This window comes from Anguilla rostrata, chromosome 4 (genome assembly GCF_018555375.3).
Source record: "Anguilla rostrata isolate EN2019 chromosome 4, ASM1855537v3, whole genome shotgun sequence".
NCBI classification, from domain to species: Eukaryota; Metazoa; Chordata; class Actinopteri; order Anguilliformes; family Anguillidae; genus Anguilla; species Anguilla rostrata.
Genome location: NC_057936.1, coordinates 32,187,070 through 32,207,647, shown reverse-complemented (window position 1 = coordinate 32,207,647; position 20,578 = coordinate 32,187,070). Strand labels below are relative to the sequence as shown.

The window sequence follows — 20,578 nt, the reverse complement described above, 5'->3', positions numbered from 1 at the left end:
GTGCGGTCATTACGCCTATTAAATGTCCATTATGTCTCACTAGATACATCATCCATCGATGTTGATAGTAATTCCGAATTTAACCCTCTATGGTACCGCGTTGCCTCTAGGTAACATACCCATTTTTGGACTTCTACACTCACACAATACATCCTTATTTATGATGCAATACTTTTTTAAAAAGGGAGGGCCCCAAGGAAACTAATAGCAGTGTTTTAATTTGTCACATAACTCTCTAGAGGCCAAGTTGAATCCCTTTTTTGCGGCCTTCGTCACATGGCTCAGCTCCATCATCTCTCTCCACAAAATTGGTCTGAAAATGTCTTTTTCTGTCATTTTACAATCTGGAAAAAATTGGATTCACAATAATAGGATAGTAAAGTTTCATTTTTATTTGTTTAATGTACTTTATTTGATAATTAAGTAATGGAAAATTGTTAAAATGCAAATGTTGCCTTGAAGTAACACCATACCATTATGAATTCCTACCATGACATTTTTTGGTATTGTGTATTTAGATTTAAATACTGTACAAAAGCATAACAGTCATCATAATGTTTTTTTGGTGAGGAGATTGAATATTTTCCATTAGTATAGTAATAAATTTTATTCAAATTTTAAACAGTAACTCTCTTTTTTCATTCCTTACCATTATGGTACGGTGTTGCTTTAAGGTAACGCACCCCAAAGTGTACCCCAAAAAAATTATTTCTTGAAAATTTCTTTAAATTATGTTTACTTGATCTATTTTATGACAAGAAAACAGTGCAAACATTTTTTTATAAACTGGCATCATAATGCGTACCATAGAGGGTTAACACTGCGTTTACTATAAAATACAAAATGAAACTAATTGTGTGGATGTTTAACAGATTGTAATTTGCACATCAGTATTCCTCGGTCAGGAGGACTATTACAGTGTATTTATCGTTGAAAGCAGTGATGAGGATCACGATTGTTGATATGTATTTTATTAAATCGAAACGCACGCTATTCTTCAAGCACGCTTCAAGATGTTTTCACTCACTAACAAACTTTTTTTTTCAGTCGCGATCTTTGCCTAAATGAAACGCATTTGCAAGAGAATACAACGAAAAGTCACATTTTAAGCCATACTACATTTACTTTAGAATTAAACCCCAAATCTTAGCCTAAATGTATGAAAAGTTAATGAAAATGTACCATCATTATGTGAGTGGCCCCACACGTAAAACACAATATATTTACAAAGTTATTTATATAGTGAAGTTCGTATTTTGACAGTGGCATAGTGTTTTGGCTTTGTAACCCAGCACATTGAATTTGAAATGAATCGATGGATATGAGCTTTAATTGTCGACTGTCATCTTTTATTTGACGAATAAATATCATCTTAAATAAAGTCGTCATATCTAGTAATAGGCTGGAAATCGTTGCATTTAATTGCTACCTGAAGTCTGCAACATACAAACATCACCAGACACTTGGTATATTTCCTGGCCTGCTAGGCTTGTATTGCAGCCACTTTCAGGTCCTGTTTATTTTCTGTGCTTTTCGTCTTCAGTGTAGCAGCACGTGAAATGCATTTTCAGTTGGATTGAGGTCAGGTGATTGACTTGACCAATCAAGAATATTCCACTTTTTAACCCTGAAAAACTTATTGGTTCCTTTAGCAGCAGTTTGGCGGTCGTTGTCCAGCTGCAAATTGAAAGACTGTCCAATGAGTGCTGAGGCATTTGATTTGAGCAGATTAGATGTTTCTGATCACTTCAGAATTTATCCTGCTGCCATGCCATCAATGAAGACAAGTGACCCAGTTTCAGTGGCAACCATACATGCCCAAAACAAAACACTACCTTCACCATGTTTCACAGATAAGGGGTGAGGGGTGGGGTGATTTGGATCTTGAACAGTTCCTTTCTTTCTCCACACTTTTGTCTTTCCTTCACTCTGGTACTGGTGAATACTCATCACATCTATCCACAAGAATTTGTTCCAGACTTCAACAGTTTTTCAGCAAAATGTAGCCAGGCAGTTCTGTTCTGGAGGTTTGCATCTTGCAGTGAACCCTCTGGTTATGCTGATGCTGTCTTCTTTATTTCAGTCTTTGAGACATCTATGCCTGCATCCTAGAGAGAGTTCTTGATCTGTTTAATAGTTGAAAGGGTTTTTTTCCTCATTCTTTGGTCATCCACAACAGTGGTCTTTCCCTGTACTACTGCTGAGCTCACCATTCTTGTACCAAACAATTGATTTTGACATAGCCAATATTTTGGCTGTGTCTCTGGTTGATTTATTAGATATTATGCTATGAGACAAAAGCAAATGACACCAATTGTAAACACCACATCCAGAATCAATTCTAGACCTTTTGATAGATCTCTGGCACATATACATGCATACATAGGCCTACATACGTATAAGGTAGATCAACATGATATTAAGACATTTTTTAAAGTGGTAGTGACATCTAGTGGTAAAATCTATGCTATTCTCATAGAAAAGATTTTGTCATAGCAATTATTTTTTTGTTTGCTTAGCAAACACCCTTAAATTGTTTTACATTTAAAATTTTACCCTAAATATGAAAAGTAGGATATTTACTGACATAAATCATATTGTATATGAGCATGCATTTAACTGACTACATCTACTTCACTAACTGCTACATCACATTTTCACAATATCCAAAGGCGTTGGGATTATATTGAGCTCAAGGACATTTTGAGTGTTTGCTTGAGGAGACAATACTTCAAAATATGTGTCTGCATCACTGCACCCAAATGTGATTTTTTAATTAATTATTTTATTTTATTTTTTTTACTGCAGTGGAGTGGAGTTATGACAACAACCTATTTAGCAGGCATTCTCTTGGACATAATAAATTCACAGGGCAAAGATTCTGTTCTGACATTACAAAAGCTTATTTATTAATATCTCAATAGTTTTCTTTCCACAAATAAGCTTTAAAAGCCTTACATAAAATATGATCTAATTGCTTTTAGGATTAATCCTGACTGAAAGCAAGACTGAACTTCTCTTTGATCTCTTTACAGTGAATCATTTTTTATAAAGAATATACCCCCATGCACCCTAGTTCTGTGTAAATAATGATTTATGCAAGAAAGTTTGGAATTTGTATGAATATTGCATCATGAAAACTGTATTCAAATATGAAGTGAATTGAAATTTGCACATGAATAGCACATTTTCATCTTCCATTTCCCATGTGATGAGTGAACTGATGGAGTGTATGTAAAAGACTGATAACACCTCATCTTTCCTCACTGGTTTTTGCTGTATAGGTTAGCCTACATGCAATTCAACATATTTGTATCTGCCTACCAGAAACTAAAGGCTATAGCTTCATCCTATCTATCCACCACACCCAATCAGAATGATCTGTGTACAATTTAACCATTCATACCATCAGTTCTGTCTCTGTTGCAGGAAACACCAGAAGAGTTTACTGCCCATTGAATTTAATGTAGAAATCCAAGGTGATTTAGCAAGCAAAGAAAACCTCATCGGTCCATTTTTGTTATCATAAATTGTATTATGTGCAGCAGTTTCTGAAACAATGGTTGTTTTGGTGCATAAGTCTTGAAAAATATTTATTAAAATGTGTATATTTCATTCAGGCCTACATAATGCATGTGTTCAATCTGCTTTTCATATGAAACGTAACGGTCGTTAATCGAGTTTCAAAATGCCACCAAGGGCGTTTTATTTTGCCTTCAACGGCTTGCCATATCCGTTCTACTTGCCGGCTGCTTTGTGGGGAATCCAGAAATCGGCAATCGATTACATCACTGAACCCAGAGGCAAGATGGCGGACAAAACACCTGGTGGGGCACAGAAAGCCAGCGCAAAGGTGAATGAATATACAATTTAAACACTATAATTACAGTTGAAGGACGCGAAACCAAGTATTATAAACAGTATATAAATATTACTATAATCAATCTCGATATTGGTTTTTGTGTATTTAGTCTGCGTATGATCACGCGCGAGCTACCGGGAAAAGTAGAGCATTGTGTAGCCGTGTAGAGACATGCTAACACTCCGACTGGCTAGCAGTAGCTGGCTATTTGGCTAGTTTGCTAGCTATCATTGTGATATAGGCCGGGGTTAGGATTTCATAGCTAGTTATTTATTATGCAGACTATTACTATATTTTCTGAACTGATTCGTTCATAAAATGGTACACGATGTATACTAGCTATGACCACCGTAAGGTACTACTAAGCCACAATTGCAAGGACCGATCATTTTAGCAAGCTCGTGAACACTAGCTTCCTGGGATACAAACGGCAGATATGGCCATCTTGGCAGCTAAAGCCATGTAGATACTCATTTCGCTCTAAATAAAATTACTTGTGTTTGCCAGCTCGTATTCTGGCCAACATGGTCTGCTTAATTGATATGCTAGGTTAAATCTTAGCGACAATTACTGGGATGGCTGGATTGGCGCCACAGCTGGCTACGTAGATTGAAACAAGTAATGCATTTTAATCATGTGAATACATTTTGATCACGCATTCTACCTGGTATCCTGGCTAACTATTCGTGTTAATCGTGTGACTTTGATTCGCTTATATTAGCTAGCGGTATCAAGGTTTGCTTGTGAAAATGAAAGGGTACTTGGCGGTACGTTAGCGTAAGTTTCTTGCTTTGCATTACCAAACCCATTGGATGCGACGTTTCGCAATGCACCTTCAGAATACAAATGTTTTGGAGTGTAGTGGAGTGTTTAATTTGTCCGTGTTATATATCTTAAATGGTTTGTTTTCATTTTAGTCAAATATAGCAAAACTAGCTGCAAAATGCTGTTTCGTTTGACTGCCTGAGGTTCGTTTTGCGAAAGCGATATGCGACTAATTTATTTTTACGTTTTTAAAAACGTAAAAATATCTTGGACATATTGTCGCTGGCCATTTACAAACAAATCGGCAACAATTTTAGGGTTGCCGTTAACTCACCCACTTCTCCAAATCATGGCGGTGGAGTTGCTTGTATAGGTTGGGTGAACACAAACCACGATCCCGAGAGAATCTTTCGTGATCGTGCTCATTCGTTTTTGTACTTTTGTTTTAGCCCAATAGATTACCGCGATCAGAAATTATGTTTTGTGTCATGCGCCGAACTCACTTAGCTAGATTTTTAGTTAACTATTGACAGATCATTGGGAGAACCTGCAATGTTCTGAGCTTTTTGTACTCGTGTAATCTTTAATTGCACCCATGGGCCCGTGCATTATGGAAGCAGTAGTCTAATACAAGTCATAAGCTTATCATTATGTTGTCCTCATAAGAACGTGCATACGGAGGATACAGTGCTGCTTTAAGTCAATATGGTTTTAACATGTGATTCAGGCACTTCTGGAGAGCAAACTGAAGTCCTTCACCATTGGCAAAATGGCTGTAGCAAAGAGAACCCTCAGCAAAAAGGAACAGGATGAAATAAAAAAGAAGGTAAGACATTTTGGTGCAATTTACATTACATTTTGAATAGTTTTGATGCAGCAAACCTGCATGACAAATGCAGACTGCAAAGTTTTGTAATACTCCTGTGCTGGATTTAAAATCGGATCTTCCAAGTGAAGGCTTAAACTGCAAGTTTATGTCTGGATGCAAGGTGAGGAGTGACCATGTCATACGAGCCAGGTGATTTATTTACTATATAATTACAGTTTCTGTCCCATTTTCCCAATAGGAGGACGAACGAGCTGCTGCAGAGATCTATGAAGAATTCTTGGCCGCCTTTGAGGGAGGGGAGGGCAAAGTCAAAGCTTTTGTCAGAGGAGGTTTTGCCAATGCAGCAAAGGGTAAACGAGCAGCATGCACATCATATGTTAAACACTGGCTGGATTTGATAACAATGGCATGTCAAAATGGAATGGAACAGTGTTCTTCATCTTTGAATATTTTCCTTGCCTGCAGAGGAGTCTGCTTCTGATGAGAAGAAAGGGAAGCTGTACAAACCCAAGTCTCGCTTTGAAGCCAAAAGCTTTTTGCCTTTGGAAACCCCCCCACAGTTTTTACCAATAGATAAGCGGCATGTAAGTGTTTTTTATTATTTATTTTGTGCTTATCTTTGTGTTTGTCGAGTGGATTTACCTGTGTGCTCTAAACTATTGCTGAATTTTTTTATAGACAGTTAAAAAGACTGGTGAAAAGGAGAAAAAGAAGAGTAACTTGGAGCTCTTTAAAGAAGAACTGAAACAGTATGTATGGCGTCACCCTTGGTCATTCATTGCTGAAAACAGCTGAACCCGCTGTCACAATGTGACACTTACTGTTCATAATTGAAATCAGCAGTATGTAGACATGAACTGAAATGTCATCACCATTATTTAGTCTTGAGATACTATGAAGGTGTCTTAGAGATGATTCTCTTTTCTTGTTTTCATGGCACATTCTCTAGGATACAAGAAGAGCGAGATGAAAGACACAAGACTAAAGGTCGTGTCAGCAGATTTGAGCCCCTCTCTGGCATGGATGGAAGACGCTCCTGTGAGTTAGCCGTCGCGCCATAACGTCTGTTAGCCTAGCCTCCTCTAGCCCGTTAAGCGGAGCCCCTTGCTTTCTGTTGGTCAACCGCCCCTCAGTGCCCGTAGCAAACCTCGCCCTACTTATTGTGAAACAAAATTTACACAGATTTTCTGCTTCTTTTAGCGGATGGTTCTTCACGAAGAAACCGTCCGTCCAGTGGTAATTTGACTTTATATTGTGGCATGCTCATTACTTCAAGTAGCTGCGAGAGTGCAGAGATTGTGGAGGATGAGACGGTCACCTGGCTCCTCTGTTTTGCAGTTCTGGATGAATCCGCGCCGGGCTCTCACGATGTTGGAGACCCCTCGACCACTAACTTGTATCTCGGCAACATAAATCCCCAGGTAACGAGAAACGCCAAGTTTTTTTTTGCAGGGAATTAACGTACGTAAACGTAAATTTGATGAGGTTGATTCAGGCATCAGCATGTGGGTGGCTTTGCCGTTTCCACCCTTTGAGGTCTTAAATGCAATCTTAATCTCCCGTCTCGTTGGTTGTCGTTTACCAGATGAACGAAGAGATGCTTTGTCAGGAGTTTGGCCGCTATGGCCCCTTGGCCAGCGTGAAGATCATGTGGCCCAGGACGGATGAGGAGCGGGCCAGGGAGAGAAACTGCGGCTTTGTCGCTTTCATGACCAGGAGAGATGCGGAGCGAGCGCTGAAGCATTTAAATGGTAAGGGCCTCTGTCCTGTTGCATGTTACGAGAACCTAACCGGGCAGGATTTATGGGTCGGCTTTTCTGGGTTTATTTTTCTGCCAACTGCCAGCTGAGTAGCTCAGAAGCTGCTTTTGTTGATTCAGATACTGCGCATACCAACACAGTATCAATATAGTATTCACACATTCACACAAAACTTCAGTTCAGGTTTGTTTGCCATATTCAGTAGAAACTGAATTGGAATTGGGGTGTGCAGAGCTTAAAAGAGAAAGATACAAATGCTTTTAAATAATCTACAATACAGACATTACACTAAAGAGAAAAAACAGACATTGGACAAGGTAAAACCAAAGGGGAGAAAAATGCACCTCATATTAAATTATGGTGGATTAATTTAGCAGATGGTCTTATGTAGAGCAACTCACAATACAGATCAGCCCTTCAGACTCCTGAATTCTTTGAATAATGTTGTTTTGGGATTTTAAATAAACCCTTTGTATGAAATTATTATTATTCCAGGAAAGACGATCATGAATTTTGAGATGAAGCTCGGGTGGGGTAAAGGCGTTCCAATCCCTCCCCACCCCATATACATTCCACCCTCTATGATGGAGCACACCCTCCCACCGCCACCATCCGGGCTCCCCTTCAACTCTCAGCCCCGGGAGAGATTGAAGAACCCCAACGCGACCCTGCTTCCCCCTCCCAAAAACAAGGAGGAGTTCGACAAGGTAATTCATTGTGCCATGCACAGATCATTTAGTGTGACCCTAGATGCAGGAATGCTGGGATGGATACAGACCTATTTGCCTATAGAGCCTTGTGTTTTTCTTATGGAATATTTACGTAAAATTAGTGTTTTTAGGTAAAGTCAGTTTCTTGGTTCGGTTTTCCATCATTATTCCTCGGTTCTGCACTTCAAACATTTATCTTGACACAAAACACTTGAACAAACAGCTGTGAAAATTACTGGTTTTGAAAATAATGTATAAAAGATTGGCACCAAGTTCAGCACAGGATAACTGTTGTATGTAGAATAAAGGGTTGGCTGTATTGTGATGGTAAGTCTCAGGGTGTTATTGCCAAGATAGGACTGAATATTACATTTTCGTATTCTAGAAACTGAATAACTGATTGATATCACAAATTTGTGATAGTTTCACATAGTTTAACATGTTTGACATAAAACAGTAAGAATACTGTGTTGTGTTAACTATTTATGCAGTTTGTGACTTGAGCATATCATTAATCATAAGTTAAGTAGATCATTTTGTAGCGCCGTTGATATAAATTAAAGTAAGTTTTATATGTTAAGACGTGCTGTAAATTGAGATGGGGTTGTTTTAAGTGAAAAATAAACTACTTCAGTTATCACAGTTGTAGTAAAATTTATTTACTACTAAATTAAGCATAGGGTTTAGACACAATATTTTCTTTGTATGTCATTTTAAAGCTGACAGCAATATACATGTTATGCAGTTTTCAATGCATTTTTTTATATTTTGCTTGTTGCTTGTTAACAATACTCACATATTCTATGTTTATTATCTGATGTGACTTCATATACAGACTCTGTCGCAAGCCATAGTCAAAGTGGTTATCCCAACAGAAAGGTACATGTTTTTCTTTTTTAAATTGGTGCAAATTTGTAGAAAAACATCCCATAATAATTTTGTTAAAGTTTGAATCAATTGGCCATTGCATGCTATTGGAGGTTGGTTAGTTTGGGTGAGCAATGGTTGATGAAGAAACATGAAAGTCCTATATGCTTCTGTCATCCAGATGTCATTAAACACCTTAGTATGGAAACGTGAGCAGTGAATGTAGCAGTTGGACTGAAGAGATACAGATGATAATGGAATTTGTCAATAACTGTTAAATACGCTAAATATGTTCATTTTAAACTGCGTTTCCTTTACAGTAATGTAACGAAACTGCACACGCATGTAAACTATGGATATAGTATAACTATGCAGCTGGTTATAAAATGTGGCTATCTATACGTATAGCTACAGATGGTTGTAACAACATTTCAGTTATGTTGTACCATCAGTTTGCTGTCTTGTATACTGAATAATAACTGGAGTTAGAGAAAATGTTTTAATGGAACTACTTTTATTCAATCATGTGCCATGTCACATTCATGTTCTTCATCTGAAGTTGCATGCGCCATGTCTGTGACAAATAGTTTAGTAGAGCAGAGTAGCCAGTAGTTTCTGTCCAGTAGTTTTATCTGTCCATCCATTTTAATACTAATGGAGACTTTAGCATTACTGAAGTCAGGGTCTGTTGTGTGACTATTGCTCACCCCAACTGCACACCCCCTGGCCTCTGTCAGCCACGCACGGGTACAGCCAAACTCCCCGTGCCGAGAATTCCAATCCCCATAGTCTATGCGACCTTTGACATTGGCCTTGGTGAGCAGCACAAGTTGAACTGTCAGCGGCAGCGAGGGACCCGCAAAGCATCATGGGATGGATTGGGAAAGTATACTGAATTTTACCTGACATTGGTACGATCGGCTCCAATTACAAGTAAATGTGATTGTTGTTGTAAATGAAAGGCATCCTTTATTGTTTTGTTGGCCACTTTAGGCTAATTTACAGTATGCAGCCTGCACCCCTTGCCCTTTCTGAAATATCCTTAGATATCACTGTAGCTCTCAACAGAGTTTATTCTTTCTCCCTCTTGGTATTCGCATTTGTTCACTGCCATGTTGACTATAGATGCTCCACAATGTTGTAGCCACCTTTTAGAAAGCTGCAACCACCACAAGAGAAAGGCTTTGTTTAAATGAAAACCTATACTTATCGTATTATGCTTTGGTTCTCAGCATTTAGACTTATTTTTTAACGTTTTCCTAAATGTAAGAAAAGGCTAAAGTTTAAGTACCAGCTTAAAGTTTTTGATGCGTGTATTTTGGTGTGTTAATTTCAGATTATCTCAAATTTAAATTATAGGATAACATTTATAAGTAGCATTACTGGTCATAGACCATGCAGTTTTTGCTTTTTTAATATTGAGTAGATATCAATAAAAGCTGGTTTGGTATTTGATATGCGGGTGATAAGACATAAATCATTTAAGCCAGTTTCTAAAATGTGGCTTGCAGTTTTTTAGTTGTAGTATTTAGTGCAGTCCTTGGGGTATTTTGAAGATCTGAAATGCATATCATATAGCTGGTCTCCCATTCATCCATACAAGTATATAGCTTAAGCATTTAAGCTACCCTAGTTCTATAAGCCTCTGAATTGAAACATTTTGTTGTGAGAGAGGCTAACGTGAAAGGTGGCTACAACACTTAAAAATAGTAAGGACATAGATTGCAGAAGGGCAGTGCATTTGGAGAAGGGCGACCATTCTGAATCTGTTTCGCTTTAACTGTGTTTTTCTTATAGGAATTTGCTCTCTCTGATACATCGAATGATCGAGTTTGTGGTGCGTGAGGGCCCCATGTTTGAAGCCATGATCATGAACCGAGAGATCAGCAACCCCATGTACAGGTGCGTGCGTTTGTGCGCCTTCTCTCGCTGCAGGCGCGTCTCCAGACGTTATCATTGGTTGTTGTTTTAGCACAGCTACTGTCGTATGCCCCGCACACATTTTCATTTCTCTCATTCCTGTCTTTCTAAAACCACAGGTTTCTGTTTGAGAATCAGAGCCCGGCTCACGTGTACTACCGATGGAAACTGTACTCCATCCTGCAGGTCAGCGACTCCTCCCTCAGCGACGGGCATGGCGCTCCGAACGCCGCTCGCATCACCTCTCACGTCTGAACGTTCTTCCGCAGGGCGAGGCTCCCACGAAGTGGCGCACGGAAGAGTTCCGCATGTTCAAGAACGGGTCCTTGTGGCGGCCGCCCCCCCTCAACCCGTACCTGCACGGCACGTACGACGACGAAGAAGACGAGGAAGAGGAGGAGGCTGGCAAAAAAGGCTGCTTAAAAGAAGAGTGCGTTTCCTTCCCGTCCACTGGATCTTTTACGATCGTCACAGCAAGCAGCGTGTGTCAGCGTGTGCATCCAGTTACCATAAGATGGATGCTAGAGTATTTTTATTTGTACTGTTTAGCATTATGTATTTTTCTGTATCCTCAAAATCGAGGGATGGGTTGAGCGCCGTTGAGTAGCTGAGAATCAGGCGGGCCATTCTCACTGAGGTGTCGTCGATGAACGTCAGCTCTGGCATTCCTGCGATTGATTATTTCTGTCTGATCTGCTCTGTGATCGGCTGACTCTCCCTACAGTGAGCGAGACAAGCTGGAGGAGATGCTGCGGGGCCTCACTCCCAGGAAGGGCGACATTGCGGAGGCCATGGTCTTCTGCCTGAGCCACGCCGAGGCTGCTGAGGAGATTGTGGAGTGCATCGCTGAGTCTCTGTCCATACTCAAGACCCCTCTGCCCAAAAAGGTTAGACATGGGGACCACGGGACAGGGGGTTGTACCATTCATAGGAAATGGAGGACTTCATGAACTGTGCTCTGGTAGTCGATAATTTATGTGAACAATGTTTAGGTTTGCCAGTCATTTTTAAAACATGGTAGCTTCGCTAATGTTTTGGATTCATGAAACCTCCTCTGTCATCGCTTGATTATGCCTTTGGGTGAGCGTTGTCTGGCAGGCTGTCAAGGGCTTTAACCTAAACACTCAAGCTAGATGAATAATCAGGCAGCCCTCCACATGGCGAGATGGGTAAATTATCACAATGTCATGAAGTCTTAATGTATGTGCCTGAATCTCAAAAACTGATTATTCTCTGTACCGCACGCTCCTCTCAAATAGAAATGCATTGATGAAGCAGCATCTTGGTTTGTTTTGAATGTAATGTTTCTTTCCTTTCCCTAGATTGCACGGTTATATCTGGTATCAGACGTGCTGTACAACTCCTCTGCTAAAGTGACCAATGCCTCTTATTACCGGAAATAGTAAGTATGCTCTAAGTCTTGATTCATTGTTTGTTTTTGTGTATTACTGGTGAGGGCTGTAGTGCTAGATTAGTCCCATAAACAATGAAAAGGCTTTATATTATGGACATACTAATCTTGAAAGTTGCAAGGAGAAAATTTAGTAGAAGCATTTTAAGTAGTGCATGGACCGAAAGTGCATTGATTTCTTGTGAATGTATAATTCATACTGGAAGTAATTCGCGTGGACCGTTGTTCTGAAAAGAGTATAATTGACTTTAACATCAGTCTACCAATTTAATAAACTTTAGAGAGCATGTGAATGGAAGCAACCGTCTATCCCCTTAATATAATTTTCATTTTTAATGTTTACCCTACAGTTTTGAAACCAAGCTTTGCCAGATATTTTCAGACCTGCACGCCACATACAGGACAATACAAGGACACCTTCAGTCTGAAAATTACAAGGTAATTTCCCATAGTTTTGCAGTGATATTTGTGTTCAGAATTCAGTCAAGACTGAACTGAAGTTTTGGACTGATGTACATAAAGGTAATTTCTTTACAGACAGTATTTAGACGGCATGGAGATTATTGTTTTTCAATGGATGGTTCACATTTTAGAGTTTTTAAAAGTGTAATTTTAGTTTTAGGGTGTATAGCTTTAGATTTAGGCTTTATAATGGCTAGTATGGGGGCATTTGGTTTGTGGTCTAGGGCAAGAAAATACATGTGAAGTGACTCCAAAACAGCTTATAATGCTAAGTTTACAGGACTGCTATGATTGCAGTGATTGAAAGTGAATAATCCCTTTAACAGAAGACAAATATGCACTCTTCTCCTGTGGATAGTTTTAGTAAAAGAAGTGGACTTTAATGCAATTAGATGAATGTTTTTTTTCCTCCCGATTAAAAAAAAATGTGACTTTTATCCCAACCATCACAGCAAAGAGTGATGTCGTGCTTCCGAGCATGGGAGGACTGGACGGTGTACCCTGACCCCTTCCTGATTAAGCTACAGAACATCTTCCTGGGCCTGGTCAACCTGAATGTAGAAAAGGAGGCCCCTGCAGCCATTGTAGAGGTAAGAAAAGGACAAGTCCTCACCTCTCAGAGCAGGGACACCTGTATGCGCAAACTGCATTTGCATTACATTGGTGTGGCTGGGGAAGGCCTAGACCTCTATGATCATCAGGCCTACGCCCTTGTCTGTGATCAACAGGCCGTTCCCGAAGTAGACCTCGATGGGGCCCCCATTGCCGAAGAGCTGGACGGGGCCCCTTTGGAAGATGTGGACGGGTTGCCCATCGACGGGTTGCCCATCGACGGGTTGCCCATCGACGCTGCGCCCATCGACGGAGCGCCCATCGATGGCGCCCCACTCATTGATGGAGCCCCACTCGACGACCTGGACGGGGTTCCCATAAAGGCTGTGGAGGACGATTTGGACGGGGTGCCATGTAAGTATCTGGCTTCTTCAAGGGGGCGTCTTTTGGTCTCTCTGGACTTTGACCTTGAGAAATTAGTGCTTTTTTTTTGTTTTATTTAGTCCTTTTCTCAGTTGGAATTCTACTCTGTAAATCTTTCTTATTTGCATCATGTCAACCGAATAGTATTTTAGACTGTTTAGTGTTTAGGTGGTTTTCTATGGCATTTCCACATGTTGTTGTGGGAATTTAGTAAAGGTTAACATGTTGAAGCTTGTGAATGCGGGTTTCGTGGTGATCGGGTTCTTATACAGTGGGATTGGATTGGCCGTATGATGTCATGTTTCCAGGCGCTAGGTCTGGAGAGATGAGCCATGCAAAATTAAAAGAGTCTCTTGTGTCTGTTTCAGTGGATCATTCTGGGCAGAAAGAGCCAACATTTAAAGTGGCACCTTCCAAATGGGAAGCAGTGGATGAGGCTGAGCTGGAAGCACAAGGTGAGAAACCATCACTTTGAACCAAATGTAGGAAATTTCCATTCATTATGTGTTTTTAATTAAGGGATATTTTTATTCTGTTAATTGATTAGTATTCATTTATGTTTGTATTTTTCTCCCTCAGCTGTCACTACATCGAAGTGGGAGATCTTTGAACAGCCAGAGCTGGTGGAACAAAAGAAGTAAGTGACAGTTCTTGTCACAATACTTCAGCATACTGCAGTGCTGTTCTGAGCACATTCTCGCAAAGACTGTTTAGCACATGCCTGCCAGAACTGATGCTTTCAGCTTTAAACTATAATGACAGCATGTGTGAAAATGTGTCATTCAGTATAGGCAATCTTGTTTCTGAGCTGCCACTTTCCTCCACATTAGAGGTCCTGTCAATAGTAAGAGGGCCTTAAGAACAGACACATTGGATAGCCAGTCCAGTTTCATAACAACAGGTTTTAGGAGCATTGAGCAAGAGTGATCCCTGGACCAGTTATCTTCTCTTAAGAGCAGATGAACAGTGAGACTTGAGTTTGTTATATAGAATTATAATTAGTGTGATGATTAGTGTAATCTGTCTGTGGTATGATCTGCTCAGTTATTTGATAGTGTGTAAACTGTCAACTCTCAGTGAAAAATGCTCAACGTGATTGAAATCATGTTTCCAAAGGGAGGAAGAGGAGAGCGAAGACGAAAATGACACCAAGAGTTCTCAGTCCGAAGAGCAGCAGTCATACTCCAACCCCGTGAAGGAAGACGCATCGGATTCCAAAACAGCAAAGCATTCTGGAATGAACGAGGAGAAGCGCACAAAACTACGGGAAATAGAGGTCAGAGCGTTAGCCATCCACACGCCCAAACCTTCTGTCCCCAGCGCACTGCCTCACCTGCTTATTCACTGGTTCTCCTCCTTTTTGTTCTCAGGTGAAAGTTATGAAGTTTCAAGATGAACTGGAGTCGGGGAAACGACCCAAAAAGCCTGGACAGAGCATTCAGGAGCAAATCCAACACTACCGAGACAAACTCTTACAGAAAGTAAGGAGGTTCTCCCTCAATTCACAGCAACATTTTTAAGTTGCCTTGAACTTAAAGCAGTCGTCTTAAACCATTGGTTCCATCAGATCTCTGATCGTCACTAAGCTAGGCCTGCAGAGTACTGGTTTTCTGAGCAGCAAGCAGAGCTTGGGGCATCTAATTGGATTCGAAGCAAATTTCCACTCAGTCGGGATTGTGCTGGCTGAATGTCAACACAAGGGGGCGCTGATCTCTTGGTTGTTTTAAAAATCACATCCTCAAGTTACCCTAATGGCATTTAAATTGTCTGTGCCCACACCATAATCCAGACAGCATGTAGGTCTACCAAGCCAGTAGATATTTGTTGATATTACTAAACTGACCTTTTGAATGGCCTTTCTAAAGTTAAAATTCCATTACTTTTTCAGAAGAAGGAAAAATAGCTTGGACCACTGCATTTTCCTGGACCAGTGACGTGATTGCGTAACTGCGGCTTCTTGTGCTGAGTGTTTGTGGTGTTTGTTTTGCAGGAAAAAGAAAAGGAGAAAATGGAAAGGGAAAAAGACAAAGAGAAAAAAGACAAAGAAAAAACAGAGGTGCGTTCAAAAGAAAAGGAAAAGGAAGATTCCACACCGACCAGAAAAGACAGGTGAGCAAACTGTGCTTCGGTTAGTAAAACAGTGCTGGAATTAGGCTCAACATTCATTTATTTCCACATTAGTTGATTTATAGTAACTTGGTAAGACCCAAAGCCTTGCAACATCCAATTGGACTTAAACCAAAGGCGATACAGTATGGAAATGCAACACTTATTTTGTGTGGTACATTTTTAACTTATAATTTTAATTTGACCTGTGTTTGACTATCTGTTTTCATCAAGCCGTTGAATTCAAGCTGGAATGTAAATCAGAACACAAGTTTGACCTTAAGTTGTGCTCATTATTTTCTGTGGTATTTGCAAAGGACTGAAGTAGCACATTGAGTGGGTTGGGTGGGTACAGGAGGGTGACTGTTCTGTGTATATTCACTGCGTGTATGTATGTGTATATTCAATTGGGCCACCTGTGACAGGTGTGTGTCTCCCGCTGTGGTTGCCAGGAAGCGGCGGCACAGTGGCTCCCCCAGCCCCGCCCGGAGTAGCGGGCGACGGGGGCGGTCCCCTTCCCCGCGCTCCGAGCGCTCCGAACGTTCCGAACGTTCCGACCGCTCCTACACGAAAGACAGCTCCCGAGGCCGGTCTTCCCACAAGGACTCTCCCCGGATCAGCGGAAAGAAGTCCTCTAAAAGGTACTGCACGCGCCTGTGTGAGCCACAGGTCATAGAGTTTGAGTTCCCACCTGTACACTCTGTGTTTGTAGTGTTGGAGCACTTGCCTTATGCACTGTGTTTGTGGTGTTGGAGCACTTGCCTTATGCAATGTGTTCATAGTGTTGGAGCCACTTGCCTTATGCACTATGTTTGTGGTGTTGGAGCACTTGCCTTATGCACTATGTTTGTAGTGTTTTAGCACTTACCTTATGCACTGTGTTCAGAGTGTTAGAGCAGTACCTAAGGACTGACTGATGTTTCACTTCATTCTTAGGTCACCCTCGCCACCAAGGACACCGAAGCGATCCCGGAGGTCGCGGTCAAGGACACCCAAGAAATCGAGCAAGAAATCTAGGTCAAAGTCCAGGTCTCCACACCGGTCTCACAAGAAGTCAAAGAAGAGCAAGCACTGACAAGTCCTCCTTCAAAAGTAGCGTACAAAATCAGTCCGCTCTATAACAGTGGGCGTAGTGGGTAATTTCATACCCTGATGTTCCTGCAGTGCCACTGGTTACAATTCAAATTGCACTGACTTAATTCCTACTGTCACAGAAATCTCGTGCGCATGCAGTTATCCGGAGTCTCCGTTTCTTACCTGCCAGAATGTTCGTTAAAAAAAAAAAAGAAAATTGAACCAGAAGACACCTGAGCCTCTCACCAGATCGTGTGTACCTCCTACCGTACTGTGTCCCCATGAGTAGAGCCAACACTGTTTTATATTGTAAAATAATGAGCTTACCTTGCGTCCACATGGAGAATCTTCATGGCGGACCACACCTGTATGGGTATGATGACTAGTCGTTGTTTCTTTCCCTCCTTTTTTTGTAGTTCATATTGAGATTGATTCAAAATGAAACATTGCCAGATGTTTGTTTTAATTGTAAAGTAAACTATTTTTCATTAAAGTCACAGTGTGATGTGCTAGCTTTTAAAAGCGCATCCGTATAAATAAAAACATGTCTTTATTTGTCAGTTGCCTTCTCTTTGGATAAATGTGTTATTTCTGCACTGGTTTCATGACTTAGATCTCATATAATATCATCCCATACCCTAATGGTGGGGGTGGCACACGAGTGGAGCGAGGATGCGGCTCGGCAGTAGACCATTATAATTAAAAAAATAAATAAATATATATATATATATATATATATATATATATATAATGATACCTGCTGTTATTTGTGGGGAACACTCACTCTTTTTGGGGAGCACTCCTATTGAGTGTTGATATGACAGCCAATCCAAAGCACAGCCTTGCTGCTACCATGTGACTGACCAAAAACACGTGATCTGACCTTATGAAAGCGTCATTGCCTTGCTGCTGATTGGCTGTCAAACGAACGCCCAAAAGTAGTTAAATATTTCCCCAGAAGAATTCCATATGACCTCTGAAGAGGACCTCCTGCATTAGGTACAGTCAAAGAGAGGATGAAAAGAACGCCAGTAGGCTGCATTGCAGATGTTAGTGTGCTCAAAATTGTTATGGTTCATCAAGCAGCCCAAGGAAGGATGGTTTAGTTGTGCAGGGTGTCTCTGCCTGATCACTTATTAGGATCTATGGTCAATCAGCTCCCTGTTACACTAACATGAGCTAGTAGGAAATTGGCAGCCAGCCAAACACACTGGAGGGCATGCATGCCTGCTCTTCTGAGCTGAAGTGCGTTGCAATGCTAGAATAGGCTTAGAGATAATTGGATGTTCCAGTCTTTCTGATGAGTGATTTACAGGTGTGAAGATAATGTGAAAGTCATATTTTGTGGTTTTTGAAAGACTAAAAATGTATGTAATTGTGGAAGAGCACATTCATTATGGTTATGCGTGCATCTTAGCAAAATATATACATCTTGGAAATACCGGAGATGGATGCTGTTGCTAGTTGCTGTACATAGTTCTAGGGTAGGATTTATATTAAAATAATACTTGTGATGCTGTGTTGTCAAAGTGTTCTGAATCAAAGAGTGCATGTGTTCCTATTTAGTTCTGACACTTCTCTGACTTGCTTTCCCTAGAGAACTTTAAATTATAAAGAATGATAATTAAATTTGTCAGGACAGTGTCACAAATGACACTGCATATTTTAGGGGTCTGCATCACGGGCAACACAAAAACCCCATAGACATGGCATACAGTGCAAATAACTACAAATGACGTGATCAGACCAGGTAGAGACCCTCAAAGCCTGTACCACTCAACAGGCCTTAACCACACTGTATGCTAACTGATATAAAATTAATAACTCACTGTATGCATACTGTCAGTATGCAGAGGTTTGATGGGATTTTACATGGGATTTTGTGTGTATGGTGCCAAGCTAATTACATGCACAAAGCTGCAATTCCATTTCCAGTTAGTCTGGGAATTTCCACTGGGATTGAGTAGATCGCTGCTGACAGCCAATGAGAAATAGCCATTTACCAATGAATGTCAGACAGTCAATCACTTTTTCTAGTCAAGCAAAAGGAAGCAGACTTTGGTAACTATCAGTGGAGAAAAATGTGGTGAAAAGCTAAATATGGTCTGATTGTGGAGTTTCAAGCAAAAGAGTGTTTAAATTTATTTGATTCATACATATTTGCTTGTATTAAAGGAAAACATCAGTGCTGCTATGGCTTTTTTTATTTAAACATATTTTTAGGGAATGGCATTTCCCAGCACACCAATCATCTCCGAATTGCTCCAAAATGGTCTCATTTGTTTGTGCCATAAAAGGTGTCGTTTTGATGCTATGATTTTAGATAAATTACATTTTTGGGCTGTGACATCACAGCCCTCCAACCATCTGCAAATTGCTCCAAAATGGTCTAATTCGTTCGTGCTACATTTGTGCCGATTTGTGCTGTAAAAAGTTTTATTTGTGCCACTATGATTTATTAGATATAAACGTTGCATGTTTGGGTGATGACATCACCCAGCACCCCACCAATCTCCGAATCCAAAAATGGTTTCATTCACTTGTGTCATCTCTGCTAGTCTGTGCCTTAAAAATGTTAGTTTGGTCTGTCGTGCTTTTGGTATAAACATTCCATGTCATTGCAACAACTCTCGACATCAAGAACGCAGCTTTTTCCAAAACAAAGAAAATGGCTTTAGGTTGGACCCTGAAAAGAAACATTTGCGCTACATTATTTCTTGATAGGCCATCTGCATTTCAGCCAGACAACACACGATTTGAATATAAACCAAAATTATAGAGATTAATGAACTTTGACGTCAAGGCTCTGCCTCATATCACTCCCAGTTTGCATAACATTTTTGTAGCTATAAACCAGCCAATTTAACCTGCAGTGACCACTACAAACCCACCACTTCAAATCATTTTTCATCTGTACTGCTGATAGGCAATAATGACCTCTGACACAATTGCTCTTGTGATGCCATGGGTCTATTATGATACGCTGGCTTTGGAGTCCCAGTAGATTTTTTTACGTGATAGATTTAGTGGTTGACTAGATTCTGATATCTAAAATTGTCAAGCACAACTGCAGATCTCTGCTGGACTGTAATTGGCACAAGACTTTTGGTCTGTCACTGTCATTACATAAGAGCACTTTAGGGAGACAGAGCATGGCCTGTGTGGCAGGTTTGATATTCAGCAAGGCTGAGGACCTTAGTCTTTAAGTCCATTTGATCTCCCTATCTCTATTAACCCTTGTGTTGTCTTTGTATTATTTATGCTGTCCATCTCCGTAGCAGTGGTCACGTTAACTGCATTCTATACATGTAGATATTCCAAGGTATTTTTTAATTTTTTAAAAGATTGCAACTGCCGATGGTCCAGACTTAAAACACAAAATAATTACTCCTTGTTTCTTTGAGACAATCATCTTTCAATGACATTTGTGTCATCTATTGATCATATTTACACAGCCATTGGTAGCATTGTGAGATTCAAAGAATGAGCAATTTAAATGAAAAGTTGAAAATGAGATGTCATGCACTAGATAGCTTGCTCAATATCTATCCATCCATCCATTATCTATACCCGCTTATAATGAGCAGGGTCGTGGGGGGTGCTGGAGCCTATCCCAGCATGCATTGGGCGAGAGGCAGGAATACACCCTGGACAGGCCGCCAATCGATCTCAGGGCTTGCTCAACATGTGTAAATTAAAACAGAAATTGTTCTTGCAATTTTTCATATTATTAGCCTGTATCACAAAAGTAATTGGAACGCAAAGCATCTTATTTCATCCCGATCCCACTAATCTCACTGTATTTTCCTACTTCTGTCACAAGTGTCATAATACAAT

At 40.4% G+C, this 20,578-nt stretch overlaps 1 protein-coding gene across 5 annotated transcripts; it reads left to right on the top strand.

Moving 5' to 3' along the window:
• Window positions 1–3,701: 3,701 nt before the first annotated feature.
• Window positions 3,702–17,301, top strand: LOC135253238 (U2 snRNP-associated SURP motif-containing protein-like). Of its 5 annotated transcripts, none has more exons than XM_064332288.1 (26): window positions 3,702–3,853; window positions 5,355–5,453; window positions 5,695–5,806; window positions 5,922–6,040; window positions 6,135–6,205; window positions 6,406–6,494; window positions 6,657–6,692; window positions 6,795–6,877; window positions 7,042–7,207; window positions 7,712–7,923; window positions 8,762–8,805; window positions 10,591–10,695; window positions 10,833–10,899; window positions 10,983–11,143; window positions 11,438–11,600; window positions 12,036–12,115; window positions 12,475–12,562; window positions 13,039–13,176; window positions 13,315–13,552; window positions 13,930–14,016; window positions 14,141–14,198; window positions 14,678–14,837; window positions 14,932–15,042; window positions 15,552–15,670; window positions 16,120–16,308; window positions 16,604–17,301. In XM_064332288.1, exons 1-26 carry the CDS (start codon window positions 3,809–3,811, stop codon window positions 16,740–16,742), a joined length of 2,979 nt encoding a protein of 992 aa, XP_064188358.1. In that variant the 5' UTR covers window positions 3,702–3,808; the 3' UTR covers window positions 16,743–17,301. The 5 variants fall into 5 exon arrangements, with proteins under 5 accessions (XP_064188358.1, XP_064188355.1, XP_064188356.1 ...); XM_064332285.1 differs by having other exon boundaries at window positions 16,093–16,308; XM_064332286.1 differs by having other exon boundaries at window positions 13,312–13,552.
• Window positions 17,302–20,578: the final 3,277 nt, after the last annotated feature.